Source organism: Ascaphus truei, chromosome 2 (assembly GCF_040206685.1).
Source record: "Ascaphus truei isolate aAscTru1 chromosome 2, aAscTru1.hap1, whole genome shotgun sequence".
Taxonomy (NCBI): domain Eukaryota; kingdom Metazoa; phylum Chordata; class Amphibia; order Anura; family Ascaphidae; genus Ascaphus; species Ascaphus truei.
Genome location: NC_134484.1, coordinates 89,440,067 through 89,457,408, shown reverse-complemented (window position 1 = coordinate 89,457,408; position 17,342 = coordinate 89,440,067). Strand labels below are relative to the sequence as shown.

Below are 17,342 nucleotides of genomic sequence, written 5' to 3'. Positions count from 1 at the left end.
GGACTGGAAACCCCACAGGTGCTGTACCTGCGTGCGCCTGACCGTTGGGGGACCTGAGAGCTCGCGACATGATGGGATCGAATCCATAGAGACTGAGAGCTGCGGATGGGGGGGGGACCGGCGGGGAGGTGAGCTGCGGGTGATGGGGGGAGCCGGCGGGGAGGTGAGCTGGGGGGTGATGGATGGGGGGGAGGGGTGATGGATGGGGGGGTGATGGATGGGGGGGGAGAGCCGGCGGTCCGGGCCGCTGGGTGAAGAGGACAGTGGCTGGGTGTTGTGCGTGTGTGTGGCAGTTGGGTGAGACCGAGGGGGAAGGTGAGCTGCGGGTGAGGAGAAGAGAGTGGCAGTTGGGTGACGTCATAGAGCCACGCAGGCCAATGAGAGGCGGGCGGGCCGGGGCAGGGATACGGACCAATCTGATTGGTCCGTGGGTCTGTCACTCAGCCTCTGGCCAATCAGATTCACCACATCTAGCAACAACCCCACAACTTTCAATTTTATATATTAAGATGAAAAAACAAAAAGCGCTAATGAAAAATAGTGCACCGCAAACTGTAATATTAATTCTAATAATAAAACATATATTGAAGGCTGTACATAGAAAATGTATAGTTACAAGTCCAATCCTGAATGCACAGAGAATCCAAATGTAGGGAATCAGATGATGGCAAAAAGCAAAAGGGAGGCAGCTGTATCTGGGAAAATCACTCCCCAAAGGAAATCTGCAAGAAGAAAAAAAAAAAAAAAAAAAAAAAAAAAAGAGAACAGCACACAACCCTAGTGCATTACCAAAAATAAGAATTTATTATAAGGGAAAACATATATATATATATATATATATATATATATATATATATATATATATATGGTGTTGGGGTTTGAGTTTACTGGTAAAGTGTGTGTTAATTACATTTCTAGGAAGGAAGAGAAATCCGGCACAACAGCCTGTGACAAAATCCAAGGCACTTCCGGGTTGTAGAAAACCTTTGAGACTTCACGAACAGAACAGGCTACACCAGTCTCACCCTCAACACGTTTCACGCTAGAATCAGCGCTTCGTCTTGGAGTGGGGCTATATGGTCTGAGCCTGCATATTTAAGGTCAAAAAAGCCCCGAAACGCGTTGAGGGGGAGACTGTGGTGTAGCCTGTTCTGTTCGTGAAGTCTCAAAGTTTTTCTACAACCCGGAAGTGCCCTGGATTTTGTCACAGGCTGTTGTGCCGGATTTCTCTTCCTTCCTATGCTGTATACACAGAAGGCTGCACGCTTGGAGAACCGGAGCACAGAGGAGAGCTGAACCGAGATTTTTTCAAGTGAGCTTACATAGGTATGGTTTCCCTTCCCAGCTCTGACCTCTTTTTGGTCCGTTTATGTCTCCCTGCTCCATTCTAAGTGACTCACCTGACACCTAAGTGTGCTGGCATTCATGTCCAGAGCGCAGGACAGACTATCTTCTTTTTGCTTAATTACATTTCTAACTGGCAATAGTTGTTTGGAGATTGTAACCTCCCTAAATTGACGGAGGAAGATCATAAGATTTTAAACGCAAAAATAGCCCAGGTAGAGCCAAGGAGGGCAGTTAGCTCTTTGAAACCATCGAAGGGAACGGGCCCAGATGGTTTTTCAAATCTGTATTATACAAATGTTATATGAATACATAGTGACTTGTCTGTTGGATCTATTTAATGAATTTCTCAGCAGAAAACGAATCCCCCCACAGATGACGAAGGCCAATGTAGTGGTAATCCCTAAAAAGGAAAGGATCCTTTATGTTGTGGTAGTTACTGGCCAATCCCACTGCTTAATACAGATCTGAAAATCTATAGGAACATTTTGGCCAATAGGTTGAATCCAATACTTTCTAGACTACTTCACTATGAAAATAATATAATCTGCAATGACCTCTCCCAAACCTGCAATCCGCCCTTCGGGGATTTGTTGAGCTGTCTGGGTATAACGTTAATATGGGAAAGTCGGAAGCTCTAAATTTGACATTAACTAAGGTTCTTAAACAGCATTTTGATTATAAATGGAAAAAGACTCATTTGAAATATCTGGGGATTAACCTTAAAAGAGATTATAATGTATTATGTAAATATAATTACCCTGACCTTTTCTCAGATAAAAAAAGATTTACAAGCCTGGAATTCTCATTGTATTTCCTTGATAGGGCGTATAACTGCGGTCAAGATGAATATTCTCCCTCGACTTCTTTATTATTTGCAGACATTATTGATATCTGTTCCGCATTCAAATATAAAAGAAATTAAGAATCGAATTATGCAATTTATTTGGAAACACAAACAGCCGAGAGTAGCCAGGTCTGTTATGTTGGACGCTAAGGAAGGAGGTGGTCAAGCAATTCCAAATATTTAAAAATATTATATAGCCTCACATATGAAACAAATGGTTTATTGGCACTCTCCGAGAGGGGTCTATGCCTGGGTGGATTTGGAGAGCTCACTTAAAGCCCCGGTCGGACTGTCTTCTTTATTATGGTCGGGCTCTGGGACTAGGCCTGGGCCTGGGAGACAGCCTGAGCCGGCAATAATTGGGTTTACTCTTAAAATTTGGCAGATGGTAAAAAAGAAGTATATGGTTATGTTGACCCCTTCTAGGCTCGTGCCCCTGTTTGGTAATCCAGGGTTTATCTCAGGTTTTCAGGGTCAGGGTATTCAAAATTGGAGACAGAGGAATTCTGGAGGTGGGAGATTTGTTAGAAAAGGACAAGCTAATGTCGTTTGAGGAACTGATGAGAAAGTGTGGTCTACCCAAATCTGAGCTGTTTAGGTATATATAGGTCCGACACATTGTGTGCCAGGGTTTTTATGATGAGGAATTTTCTACATATACACAATTCGAAGATTTATGTAAAACAAAAAAATACCAAAGAGTTCTGATATAATCTTTGTACCAGTGTTTAATCTAAAAAAAAAAGATCCCCCAGCCCATAAATATATGCACCAGTGGGCTCTGGACTTCAAGAATGAAATTACAAGGGAGAACTGGGAAGATATATGGGAGAATGCGGGTAAAACCTCTATATGTACGGTAACAAAAGAGAATATAAATCAAATTTTGCTACGTTGATACTACACCCCCAAAAGATTAAAGCAGATGTTGCCAGGGATCTCTGATACATGTTGGAGGGGATGTGGACAGATAGGAGACCGGGCACATATCTGGTGGTTCTGTCCAGTAATGCAGACGTACTGGGGGATAGTTCTGAAACTAATAAAGGATGTGACGGATATCAAGATTCCGCTAAATCCAATTTTTATTATTCTGGCTAAACCCATGTAAGATGTGAACCACCATACCCTTAAATTGATTCTGCATATCTTAAGGGTGGCTAGGTGCGCCGTGGTAGTGGCTTGGAAAAAGACACGCCCGCCCTCTAGAAAATAGGTTATTAGAAGGGTCAATGATGTTCAATTAATAGAGAAACTTACCTCATTTCTGAATCATACTCAAAGGAAGGATGTTGGATAGGGGTGTGATCCGGAAGGGAGAGAGAGAATGGGAATGCGGAGTGTAAAATAGGGTGTTTAACAAATATCAAACATGAAATGTTGTATGATATGTAATATGATGTTTGTTGTTTGGAAGAAATTTGATACTAAATCGCTGTACCCCTCCCCCCCTTTTTCCTTTTTGTATCCCTTCCCATTTCTGTTGGAAAAACCTATTAAAAATAAAAAAGTTAAAAAAAAAAATAGGAGAGAAACATCATTGAAACTTGAAAAAATAAATTTCCAGGAGCCAAAAAAAAAAAGAAAGCTTAAATATTTAATTGACAAACAGTAAAATGAAGTTTGAGATTAAACAACATTAAAAGCAGTGGGGAATAAAATTATATTTTAATAAATCAGCAGAATCATAACGAAATTACCTTTTGTTGACATCCCCAATTTGCTTTGGGTAACATTTTACAAAAAAAAAAAAAAGTTACTCATGAATATTTCAAGACCATAAGCTTTGAATACAGTCTGTCAATGTAAACAAGGATCTGGATTCAAATCTACAATTTAAAAAAAAAAAAAAAAAAAAAAAGCTTACAATACCAGTGCACTAATTGTAACCCATTTGGTGCTGCCTATAATGACTGCTCTTGCCTTGCAGAGTTGAAAAGGATAACAATGGTTTGCTCTGCATTTTAAGTCTATCCATGACAGGGATGGAGATGATCCAAACTGACATTATTAATGCCGCTGAGATATCTATCCTACAAATGTAACTTTTTATTATAAACACATTTGCTGGATTGCAGGACTGAAGCCTGACATTGACCCAATCAGAGTGGTACTGGTATTGGGTACAGCTTCTGAATAAGGGGTATAAGAAAAATGGGAGAAGTAACAATTGCTTTTTTAATCCAGAAATATTAGCTTTGTGCCCTACACTCAGAAATAAATACAGTGGTTCTGAGAAGATGAGCACGTAATAATTTTTTCTCATTCTGTCTTGTAGGAAAAACACATATCATATATCGCTGGCAAATGCTTAATGCAGGTGAGATTGAGTAATTAAGTGTTATGAAATTTCAGTAATGCAGCACATATTCCAGTAACCACTATACCAGATCTCACAATCGTTGCAAAGAAAAACCCACAAATTAACACACAGGATAATATTTCTAACTTATAATCGGTTATTCCACAAAGTTATGCTTCCTCATTTTCACCCCTATTTTATCAGGAAATTAGATTAATGAGGTTTTTAAGTCAAAAAAGTTCCCTTGTAAAAAAGAAAAATCACTGGCAATTGTGACTTGTTTATTAAAACAGTCCAGTGTGTGCTGCTTTTTCTCTCTCTCTGAACTGGGGGGGTCGTCCAGAGACACGAGACCCAAACATCCGGTAATTCCCCGAAACCCCGACATCCGGTGACTCCCCAAGACCCTGACATCCGTGACTGCCCAAGACCACGACATCAGGTTACTCCCCAATGGCAATGGCAGCTGCCATTTTAACTTCCCTGGGAAACAAATATTTAGCAACCAACACCTCTAGAATGTTAAATAGGATGGCATTACTAAGGGGAGAAGCAAAATAGCCGTTAATTCCTTCAGTACCAGAGGGTGCAGCAATGTACTGCGAAGCAGCATAGCAATTACTGTAAAAGTTTACTTTGACCTTTTGCTGTCAGAGATGTCTCCAGTGAAGTCAACAGCATAACATGGAGCGCAAAAAAAAAGAATCAACTTAAAAATGACAACAAAATAAAATTAAGTCTGGAATGGATTAGTACATTTAGGCCTTGAATCAGGTACTCCACTTCAAAGGCCATTACCTCAACTAGTAGGCCACTAATAAGTAGGCACTTCATCTATATGATGTAAAGCCATCCATGCCTGGAAAGGTTTATTTTTCCCCATTTGAATGGAGTTAAACTCTTCCCCAGCTGCATCACTGCATATTGAAGAGATGCATAAGTGGTCTACTGGTTGAGGTACTGGCTTTTGAAATGGGAGATTGTAATGGCCCTGTGTGAGCTTCACACTGTAAATGTATCTGCCTAGGAAGTGCTCACTAAAAATGAGATTGTAAGATCTTATGCTAATGTGTGTTACTTTACTATGCTACCATGGAGAGTACTGCATACATTGTCCGTACAAAACGTGAATAATTATGATAATTATAAACCTTTAGAGGTGAGACTGGTGGAAGTTATATCTCTCAGACAGCTAATCAACTGCTGAATTGTTAATAGATAAAGAGTTAGGGAAATATTGCTGCACAGTTTCATTAGAAAGCAGCTCTTGGCTATAACAGTGTTAAAAACAGCATTAAGAATCTTATGGCCGCCACTTATTCACATCACTGCTGCTGAGGAGTTACTGTAGCTTTTGGATATCAAAAAAGATTGCAAAGGTGTTATGGTTGATTGCATTTTGGGGCTCATTTTGCAGATAAGAGATGCTAAGTACTTTTACTGAACTGCAGTCTTTAACCCCTAGAAGCCTGTAGAGGTTGCACGGGAAGGAATTGCATACGTGGCCAAACCCCGTTCCACTTTCATATTTCACGTTGTTTGCATAACCATAACGTGTATTGAAATATTTTGATTGCCGAAATACGAAAACTGATTCTTATAAGTACATGCGAAAACTGTGCTTTGTAACTTGCACATTAAAATATCTTGTGAGCGCATTCACATGTCTCAGACAGGTCTGCAACCCTGCCCTGCTCTTAGCATACAATGCTTCCACTGCAACCAGGGATTCTGGGAAATTATATGCAAATGAGAACACTGTCACCGTTGCTTCTTATCAATATTAACACGGACCCCTATAAGCGTATGCCTGCCGCATTACATCGTTTTTTCAGGACAGCCTGGGTTAAAGAGCCAGTAAAACCTACTCACAGACATCTCTTTTGACCTTATGGGTCTCTTCAATGTGAGGATGGTTATACTGATTTTGCAATATGAAGTTTGGATAGGTTTTTAACTTGCAAATTCAGTTGTATTTTGTCTGTCAAAATAACAAATTAATCAGATTTGGTTAAGCAGCATTTGCTCAACCTTTTCGCTCCTATAAAACCTGAAGTCTGACCGTTTCCCAGGCTCGCGACCATGTGATCTCCTGGGGGAGAGATCGGGTGGCAACAACCGTCCCCAAGTGATGAGAACAGAAGTGGAGGGGGCTTCACTTCAATTTCCGGCTGCGTTCACCACGTGATCAGACGCTAGAAAACAATCAAAAATAGAATGATGTTTATGGCATAATGGCCCCCGGCATTCCAGCCCTCATGATGCACAGGGAACACCATCGGGGTAGCCTAAGGGTTAAACTATTGTAAATCCCAAGATTCCTTCATTGAATCTCTACAACAATGAAGAAAATGTTTACCATTAATCCAGATATAGCTGCATTAAGAATGTATATTCTAGGAATTGCAAAAACATGTTTTACTTTTCTTTATGCATTATATATGTATAATTGAGATATATTGAGATTATATATATATATATATATATATATATATATATATATATATATATATATATATATATATATATATACACATATATACACACACACACACAGTATATATATATTTATATAAACCACCCTGTTTTTCATAGCATACATTTTGCTTAAATCTTTGTAAAATACCAGAACAAAAAGGTTTGTCCAATGTTTGTCCTTTTTTTTTTTTAACCATGCAAGAGTTATCCATGTCGACCACTGACTCTTTAATTGCCAAGGTTACTAGCAAATTATTGCTTTGCACTAAATGTCCTTTTGTAAGCGACGGACTTAATCTCCAAGGACTTTCCCCTCGTACTTTTATTCCCTCACACATATGCAACAGAATCAGCATCCCGGTTAAATTGATGGCTGGTGTTGGAAAGAAAAGAATGGCAGACTGATTCCTTTACGGTTCTTTTGCAAAACTGATGAGACAGCAAATGATATTCAATCCCATTAAAAAGACTAAGCACGGCTTTTTTCCCCCGTCTCTCTCCCTCACATACACACACAAAAAAAATTCCTCCCATTCCTTGCATCAGGATGGTGTGATATGGTTCTACAATTCGGGGAGATTGGAAATTACAGGACATCTGCAATGAAATTGGTTTTCTGTGGAAAACTGATGAATCACTTACTGCCAATGACTGGAAGGAAAAGTACTTGTTTATGCCCTTATGTAATGAATTTTTATGAGGTGCAGTTTGCCGTTTATATATATAAAAAAAAAAAAACACACTTAAAGCTTCTGCAGATGTAAAGTAATAGAATTCAGAATGCTATGCAAAGAATGCCTGCAAAGGCATTTACTTGCAGAAAGGCAGAATGCCAAACCATATTATCTCTTTCCCTGTAACAAAATTAAAACATCCTCTTGCAAGTCTTAGACATTGAAAAACAGAAAACACGAGTCCTTTTCATAAAGAGTGCACGTATTCTGCAAGGTCCTGGTACCTCGATAACCCAGAAATCAAGGAGCAGTGAGCAAAAAAGTTTATTTCAAATACATCAGGGTAATTAGTATGATTATCTTAATTAAATACAGGACACACATGAATACATAAGATATGGTGTAGCCAACTCCAGTCTTCAAGGGCCACCAACATGTTAGGTTTTCAGGATATTCCTGCTTCAGCACAGGTGGCACAATCGGTGGCTCAGTAGTCAATGATTGAGCCACCTGTGCTGAAGCAGGGATATCCTGAAAACCTGACCTGTTGGGCGGTCTTGAGGACTGGAGATGGCCACACCTACATAAGATCAACATATTCCCATTATTATTACTCTACATGATGTACAGTATGCTGGTCCAGTCAATAATATTTTCAACTTGCTTAAATTGTGTACAGTGTTTCACTAAGCTGGTTTCAGTTGTAAAATGGTGCGACACACATTGAACTAGTATTTAGCACTTTATTTAGAATACAAAATATACCAGTAGACACGTTATATGCAAACCTAATAAATACATACATATATATATGTATATACACACACACACACACACACACACACACACACACACAATGTTGAAGCAATTATGTGGAACTTGTGGGATTTCCTTTGAATGGAACCAATGTTTCTTTAATGGGAAGAAAGGCAATATTTCAGAAGTACTAGCAGTTTCCATTAATATAGAAATTACACTGTGCTGATGATTCTACCTACACTTTGATCTGTATGATCAAAACGGGTTACCGACTTCATAATTTATCATTTTAGACCAGTCACTGAAATAATAGCTTTATAACCATGTCTTTCACATCAGAAACACAATATAGCAAAAGCTGTACATTGGTGGGGGGGGGGGGGGGGGAGAACAATCCTTGTCGTTTTGTCACTGATCCTTGAAGTGAGAAACCAGTTGAATACCCAGAGTTACTTTATAGCCTTGTGAATGAGACATTTTATTTGCTTGAGCTTTAGATACCAAAAATAAGAATGTATTTACAAAGATTAACACATTGTAGTTCGGATCCGAGTTTGTAGAAAATTGCTACTCTCCTCGACAAATAAAACAAAATGGATTTCCACAACAGAAGGCACAGCTGTAAACTATGTTCCATGCAGCACATTTTGAAACAGCATGTTCCAAGATTGTTGGCATTATTAACCAATGAAAAATCATATTCAGAGCATGTAGATTTTTTCACTTCGCTTTCAGGCCGGAATCCTGAATTGCAACTTCTAAATATTTTTTTTTTTAAAGTGTCACATCAAGGTCCCTTTGTACACAAAAGATTTGAATGTCCAGGGGCACAAAATTAGGCATGGTCAGTTTTACACATTACTGCTTACACACATTTCAAAAATCCAATCACAATCCGCACAATCACTTACAGTACACAGCAAATCACATACAGGTGATATATATATAATATATATATATATATATATATATATTCATAGTGCAGAATAAATGAGTTCTTCAGTATTAGGTTAACGTGCAAAGAAAGTATATGTGCTTCAGCGCTAATGCTTGATTAATTGTAGTGTGCTATAAACTCTACCGGTAAATACCAAATGTGCCTAAAATAATAGGTAGTAGATAAGTAGATCGATGCCAAAGCCGCTCCAGTATTACTCAGACGCACCAGGGTGATGGTTAAAATCGAAACTTTATTTAAGCTACATAAAACAGATACTCTGACGGACAAGACGAAGAGACCTCCTCCCACGCGTTTCGAGCAAGATTGCTCTCTCAAGGAGTATGACGTATGTGAAAGGAGGGCACTATTTAAACTTCCCTTCTACTAATTGACTGGTGTATTACACCTGTAATCATTGATTATTTATACATGATACATACAAATTGGACCCAAAACATTGTCAGCAACATATTATACAAAGTAAAAAAACACTTTATAAAAACAAACATATCCATCACACGCATTGGAAGCAGAATTATAATGCAATCTGTTTCAATTAGTTTGCAGCAATGTCTGTGTATGTCCTCAGGGATACCAATATATTATTAACTCCATGTGGTCAGCTATTGCGGGATAATGAACAGCTGACCACATGGAGTTAATAACATATTGGTATCCCTGAGGACATACACAGACATTGCTGCAAACTAATTGAAACAGATTGCATTATAATTCTGCTTCCAATGCGTGTCATGGATATGTTTGTATTTATAAAGTGTTTCTTTACTTTGTATAATATGTTGCTGACAATGTTTTGGGTCCAATTTGTATGTATCATGTATAAATAATCAATGATTACAGGTGTAATACACCAGTCAATTAGAAGGGAGGTTTAAATAGTGCACTCCTTTCACATACGTCATACTCCTTGAGAAAGAGCAATCTTGCTCGAAACGCGTGGGAGGAGGTCTCTTCGTCTTGTCCGTCAGAGTATCTGTTTTATGTAGCTTAAATAAAGTTTCGATTTTAACCATCACCCTGGTGCGTCTGAGTAATACTGGAGCGGCTGTGGCATCGATCTTCTACTTATCTACTGCCTGCTTTGATCGTGGCCACGCAATGGAGGGACGCCGGTCACCTGTTTAGTTGTTTCGCCACGCCCTATCTGGGCAGGAATCATAGTCTACTACGTTTGTGTATATCACATATCTGTATATTAAATTAGTCATTTTTAATTGGCTTACTACAGGTGTTTTTTAGAGTTAATAAATGTCTGTATGTTTTGTGTTTGTCAGTTTGTAAGTCATATTTGTTCTATCAGCAGTTACCTGAGTGTGTGTGTTGTCACGTGTGTATTTGTTTAAACACATTTTTATAGATTTTATGGTTTTGTAATATCCTCTATAGTTATACACTATGATTGGTTTCTGGTTTTCTTTTCACATGTTATGAGACAACCATCAAGACTCAGAAGATTCCTAGTTCAACAGGACTGGTTTTTGCTATATGGTCAGGATTTTCACTGTATAATTGACTTTTTAGGCTTCAGTATTAGGTGATACCTTTTTTATTTGGATTACCAATTTATGTCATAGGACAAGCTTTCGAGTTTCTCTCTTCCTCAGGTCAGTGATACTGATATAAAAAAAAAATCTATCAGTATCGCTGACCTGAGGGAGAGGAAAACTCTCGAAAGCTTGTCCTATGACATAAATTGTTAAGCCAAATAAAAAAGGTATCATCCAATACTGAAGAACTCATTCTGCACTATTGCAACTGGACTAAAACGGCTATTTCCGTTTTATATATATTCATAGAAATACACAACATAACTAACCCATTCATAGCCACATACTTAAATGCAGTTTTCGTCCAATCACACATTCAGATTAATCAGCCCCATTATAGGGTGCCCCTTTGGAAAGTGAGGACAGTTGTACCACACCAATGTAGTCCTTCCATATGCATATGCAGCTTTCTCCTGTGTTTTTTTTATGACTGCTGTAAACAAATAAAGTTGCTGGTCCAGATCTTCCTTCGGAGCAGCTACAGGGATTGCTTGGTGTAATCAGCAGCACCTCCACTGCAAACCAAAGTCTGCATGTTACTCAGCAGGGTTTGGGGAGTCTGTATTAATGTTCTTGTATGGTCATGGAAGGTCTCAGTTGGTCATTAGGAGGGTATCAAATACCGGCAACTAAATTTTAGAGATGTATATTAAATCTTGACAAGATCTGTGATGGTCTGCCTATCTGTAGTAATAATTTAATTAAATTATATCTTCACAGATCTCACTCAAAAAAATGTTAACAATGAATCCATCTCAAGGGAAAAAAAAACTTTAATAATTCAAGCACGAGACAAAAGTAATTGACACATTGGTCAGTTAATGTATATCGTAACAGTTTTTTCTGGATATATATGTAATACAGTCGAACAAAGAGAAAAGAAACCCCTATAATGAGAGCACTCACAATGAACTGATTTCTTAATAAAAAGTTATTTTAATTTATTCACCATTGCAATTAGAATTGTTTAGTTAGGTGTCTTTCTCCTGGTGTTCAATTATCCCAGCCATTGTGAGTGCTCTCATTATAGGGGTCTCTTTTCTCTTCGTTCGACTGTTTAGCCATTACCCCTGATTGTAGCACCTTTAGTCAAGCTGTAGCGAGGGTCTTCTTCCCTTCCCCAATCCCCCGTCTTCCCCTTGTTTGCACATATATATGTAATACCAATTCTATTAATTCTTTGAGTGCCAGGGAGGCTGCGGCACTAGAATATCACCACCCCTCTGGCACAGCCCGGTCACATGACCATGATGGTCATTAACCCAGAAACAGAACAGGGGTCCTCCTCTACCGTTTCCTTTCATATCACGTCCTGCACTCCATGGGAAGCAGGACACTATCTACCCAGGGGGGGGGGGAAGCACTCTTGGGGCCCCTGGAGTGTCTGACCTCATGACGTAGGGATGTCTTAGGGCACCCAAAGGGTTAAAAAGTTTGCATTTAAAATAAATGGTGAATCCAATTTTAACTAAACAATTATTAGCCTACCTTTACAACTCCAAATTAATCAAAAACACCTTCCAATGTAGCATACTATTATTGATATTCTTAATTCGGTGTGCATTTAAACTGTGTACTAAATGCCATAATCACCTTTTTTTACACATAAAATACATCAAACAGCATTTGTGTTTTTTACCTATTACATTTTATGGAACTGCTAGGTTAATTGAATAATGTCTACAAAGTGTGCACTTCAGAGATTTCAATCTTGAATTCCAGTGGCTGCAGACTGTGTACCTGTGAGCTGCACTTAGGACATGTGAAATACATGTCAGACATGTAATTGCTCTTAATACAGTAGTAACAAAAAACATGTGTACAGCCAATGGTATGAGGCATAGTAGGCCATTCCCCACACAAACAGCATTCCTTGCATTGGACAGCCAAGGACAGATCAGTGTCACGGAGTCCTTTCATTGGTTTACACCAAGAAAACAACTTAGACTTCAGTTTTTGTGTGTTAATGAGGGGCAGAAGAAAAATAAGAAATTCTGCAAATCCGTGCCACAAAAGTTCTCTGTTCATATACTCAAATCCTACTTGACGAACATCTTGAGGTTTGCTGAAAACAGATCGTATTACTAGAAGACGTTCCGTCAATGTTGCAAACTTTCCTCGCTGCAGAAAGATTAGAAAATTCAAGAGCTCACCAAGTTTCAGAAGTCCAGCTACAGCATTTATAAAGTATTTTGTTTTGTGGAAAGATGACCCAAAAGGGTGATTACTCAATAAGTCATAGGATCTCTCCTCCAGCCACCTGCCTCCAACTGTGAAAACTGCAAACCATAATTTCTGCTGTTTATTCAGTGGTCTGTAATTTTTAGTTTGAGATAAATCATTTTTGTACTGGATATTCAAAATTGCTTGGCCAACAGTTGCATTCTTGGAATAGACTGTATATCTCCACAAGAAAAGCCATAAGAACGCTTTAATCTCCGGTTCAAATCGAGCCAAAAGTCCTGGTTTAAATCCTTGAAAACAACTGTTAAATTGGGACCAAATTAATTGCTCTAGGGCCTTGTTTAATTCAATGGCATCCAGTTGACTAATTCTTAGCACAGGATTGATCTCTTCCATGTTGTTTTTAGCGACTGCGATTTTTTTCTACAACGGCCTGCATAAGAATAAATATGGTTATTTTACTTCTATATTATATTTGTATTAAAACATTTGCCACTAAATTAAGGCTTTAAGACTACAGTGCCACCTGTCAGTGCTCATTTGCATGTCATTAACCATAATCCCTGGCTGCAGTGGAAGCACTCTATGCTGTGTGATTACAGGTATGGAAGCTTCTGGGACCTGAGGCATTGTGAATGTGCTCAAACGTATTCTTTATTAGTGCCACTAATTCGAAAAACTTGAAATGATTGAGTCAGTACCAATGCTTGTTACCATCTTTGGCCCCAACCCAGATTACTGCCACCTCCCCTCAGACTAGATAACACTAAAGAAACCTCTTAATGTAAACTGAGAAAACATTACCTCAGCAAGCTGTAGATTTGAGGTAGTTATCTAAGAAACCACTGATTGCTATGGACAAAATAAATGTTCAGTAGTTCACTCCGTCACGTCTCAAATTGTTTAAAAATACAATTTATTAATTAGAGCTAAAATATTTTTGTTTACCATTTCTGTATGTGATAAAATGTTATCACATATCCAGACCATGTCTCAATATGTAATATGACTCAAATGTCATTGATAAGACTATGAGTTAGCCACAAAACCATATCAGCCAGTATACACAATAAACCATCATGTAAACATTCTAATACGTTTTCCTATTAAACATTTTATAGCTCTAATTAAATAGTTATTTTATGAATTTGACCAGGAAAACTCCAGCTATAAAACATGAACATTACTTACAATTTTACCAATGAATCTATACCCCAAACCATATTAATTTTAAAATAAAGCTGCATTAACCTATAAAGCATCCAGTCATGTTCAAGATGCTCCCTTTTCAGAAAATAACTATGCTGTAGTGTAATACATAATGTAAATCCCAAACATACATAGATACCCGACACCTCCATTAAGTATACCACAGTTATAGTGAACAAAAGATCAACTCCTGCAAGTGGGTTTTCCTATTGTATTGTGATTACCAGATAAAGAGTAGTTTGGATGGTGAGGGGGAAAAAAAAGCACTGCAGCCAAGGTCAGCGACAATTCATAAATCCATAGCCCTTTGGCTACATTTTGACATTCAGTGAACATCACATCATGTTCCAACAAAGAATGACCCCACAGCCACACACAACTTAAGAACAAAGGGGGGTTCCTTCCCTTGAGGTCAGCGCACCAATAAAAAGAAAAGCTAAACAACTAAAGCTGAATTCTGAAAATGTGGTGACAGCCCCCACTTATATATTTAAAAAAAAAAAAAAAATAACAAAAAAAACATTCTTTTGAGAAAGACATAGGGGGAAAAAAATCTAAAAAAAATGTTGGGTACCTTTTTGCTCTAATAAATGATGTGTACAAGATGATTATTTCCCATTGAGGAAATTGCAATCAGCAGGCAGAAACTAAACACATACTTAGAGGCACTCAGCGAAGGGTTAAATCGGAGTGAATGATGCCTTTTTTAACCAAAATTGACCACTTCCATATTTGTAATTTTTGATAGTAAACATGGTTTTGGAGGGTTTTATATTTCACGGTCAACTCTCGTGTGAAGTCAGTGTGTGTTAAACGAATTTTCACAAGTAAACCCCCTTCTCCCCTCCCCCTCCTTACCTTTATTCGCTGTCTGATGTGGATGTGTTGCGATAAAGGTAGAGGAGGAACTTGTCGATGAGGACTCCCCTATTCAGAGGCCCTGAAGAAAAGGAATGTGTGCTTAATTTGCCAAGAAAGAAAATTAGACAAAGCTTTTCTTAAAGCACAATTACATTTGTTAAAGGAAGCCAATAATATGGTTTAATTATTTACAAAATTTTGTTTTTGGTCAGCTACCTCATAATGCAGATGTAATACTGCATGTTCAAGCTTCCACTATCTGAACAGTGTATAATTAATAATTCTGTATAAAAAAATATTCATGGAGTTTTATATAAATGTATTGCTCTGAATAGAACATAATATTATGTTTACAAACATTAGGGTAATGAAAATGTAGTTGAAAACAGCATAATTACATAATGTAGCTTTTTCATGCTTATAGGGGAAACATTTTTTCCCTATAAATTAATGTATGATATGAAAAAAAAAATCTATTGCCCTTTTTTTATATACAATGCAAACAGTGGTAAGTCACCTTCATTACAGTGATCTACATAGAAGAGGAAAAGCAACAACCTGTAAAGAGATATAGGGGCTTATTCTATTACTGCCAAAGCGTCCGTATTCAGCCAAATATCCCCAATTAAATCTGTGGGAATTTCTGCCTGAAATGGCTTGAGCAGTGGGTTTATATGAATGTATGTCTGTTAGAATTAACCGCATACTCTTATTTAAAGTGAAAAGGGGGTGGGGGGATAGTGACTACATTGCAATAAGATGAATAACAAATAATAAGATCCAAGAATGCACTGTCCACCCTCTTATTTAGTAACTTGATTACAATACAAATAGGCATTAACCCCGTCAGTGCTGAAAAGGAATGACATTTTCAACAGCAGTGAAAAAAAACATTTAAATCCAAAACCACAATCTGTGAGTTAGCAGCCTCTTGTTTAAATTAGTATTTTTCCAGTCACCCAGATGGTATAAGTATAGTATATATACTAGGAAGGCGACACAGTGTGAGGCATAGGTGCATTAAGGAGCTGCAGCTGGTTCCTCCAGCTTCGTGTGCACACTGTCGCCGCTGTACATAACAAAATATATATATATATATATACATACGTATATAAGAGAAGGGCAACAACAAAATGCTCCAAAAGTTGCAGTATGTTTATTAAACATAACAGCATTTATATAGAGCCCTCACAGCACAAACTCATAGGCGTGCCGCTGCTGATCACCAAGTTCCATGAGCAGGCTCAGTGTCCCCTCGGGCAGCTGCTCTGTGTACTGCTGCTTCCGCATTCAGTACAATCACGTGACCTACTCCAGTGACTACGGAGAGGCAGGGAGACCAAAAATCTAACCAACGCCTTTCATAGACACTGCTGCTTCTAGAAGAGACAGGCATTTGTTTGCTGTTGCTGATAGTAAAGTTTACAGTCTCAGCCTCTCTCAATATAACACACAATCTTACAATAGAATTCATATTCAAATAGATAGAGATATACACTATGAAAGAAACTGGTTTGAACATGAAAACATGGACATAAATGTATACCCTGGATAAGCACATCGAACCTTCAAAATAGTACATACAAACGAAACAAATATTGTAAACAATTTATGATTAAAAAGAAAAAGTATGACAAATAACAAGTATTACCTAATCTATAATGACATTGGCACCAAAGCAAATGGTACTTTCTTTAAACCCTCTTTAAATTCTATTGTAAAATATGAAAATATGCCCAGTTTTCATAAAACAATATGTATTCAAAATAAAAATGTATAAAAATATAAAATATATAATACAAAGTGCAATCCATTAGTAAGAGCACAGAACATATAATAGAGATATAAATATAAAGGTTAAAACATACAATTGCAAAAATAAATTTTACTTTAATTTTGATATTTCTATATCCAAAATGCTTTCATTTTAATTTCTAAATCTCCTCTACTTTTCCCTGCAAAGACTCCACAAAATGCTTTTTACAGATGTAACGGGTTTCCCCCCCCCCCTCCCCAATCGCAGATTATACTGTGGGTGCGGGGAAACATACAGTGTTACCAGGTGTGGTGCTTTACCTGTTGGCTCGCAGGAGGGCTGAGCTTCCGCTAAGGGAAACCTGGGGCAATTATATGATACTATGAGTAACCGCGTACTCGGTGCAGCGCCTCCACCTGT

The 17,342-nt window shown here is 38.0% G+C and overlaps 1 protein-coding gene across 4 annotated transcripts; it reads right to left on the bottom strand.

Moving 5' to 3' along the window:
* Positions 1-11,667: 11,667 nt before the first annotated feature.
* PEX2 (peroxisomal biogenesis factor 2) lies at positions 11,668-16,464 on the bottom strand. 4 transcript variants are annotated; one of them, XM_075583113.1, is made up of 3 exons: positions 16,274-16,464; positions 15,164-15,245; positions 11,668-13,529 (listed from the first exon to the last, which is right to left on the bottom strand). In XM_075583113.1, the coding sequence occupies exon 3, from the start codon at positions 13,490-13,492 to the stop codon at positions 12,593-12,595; it is 900 nt and encodes a 299-aa protein (XP_075439228.1). In that variant the 5' UTR covers positions 13,493-13,529; positions 15,164-15,245; positions 16,274-16,464; the 3' UTR covers positions 11,668-12,592. The 4 variants fall into 4 exon arrangements, 3 of the variants coding, with proteins under 3 accessions (XP_075439228.1, XP_075439232.1, XP_075439236.1); XM_075583117.1 differs by having other exon boundaries at positions 16,359-16,464; XM_075583121.1 differs by having other exon boundaries at positions 16,393-16,417.
* Between the last annotated feature and the right edge of the window lie 878 nt (positions 16,465-17,342).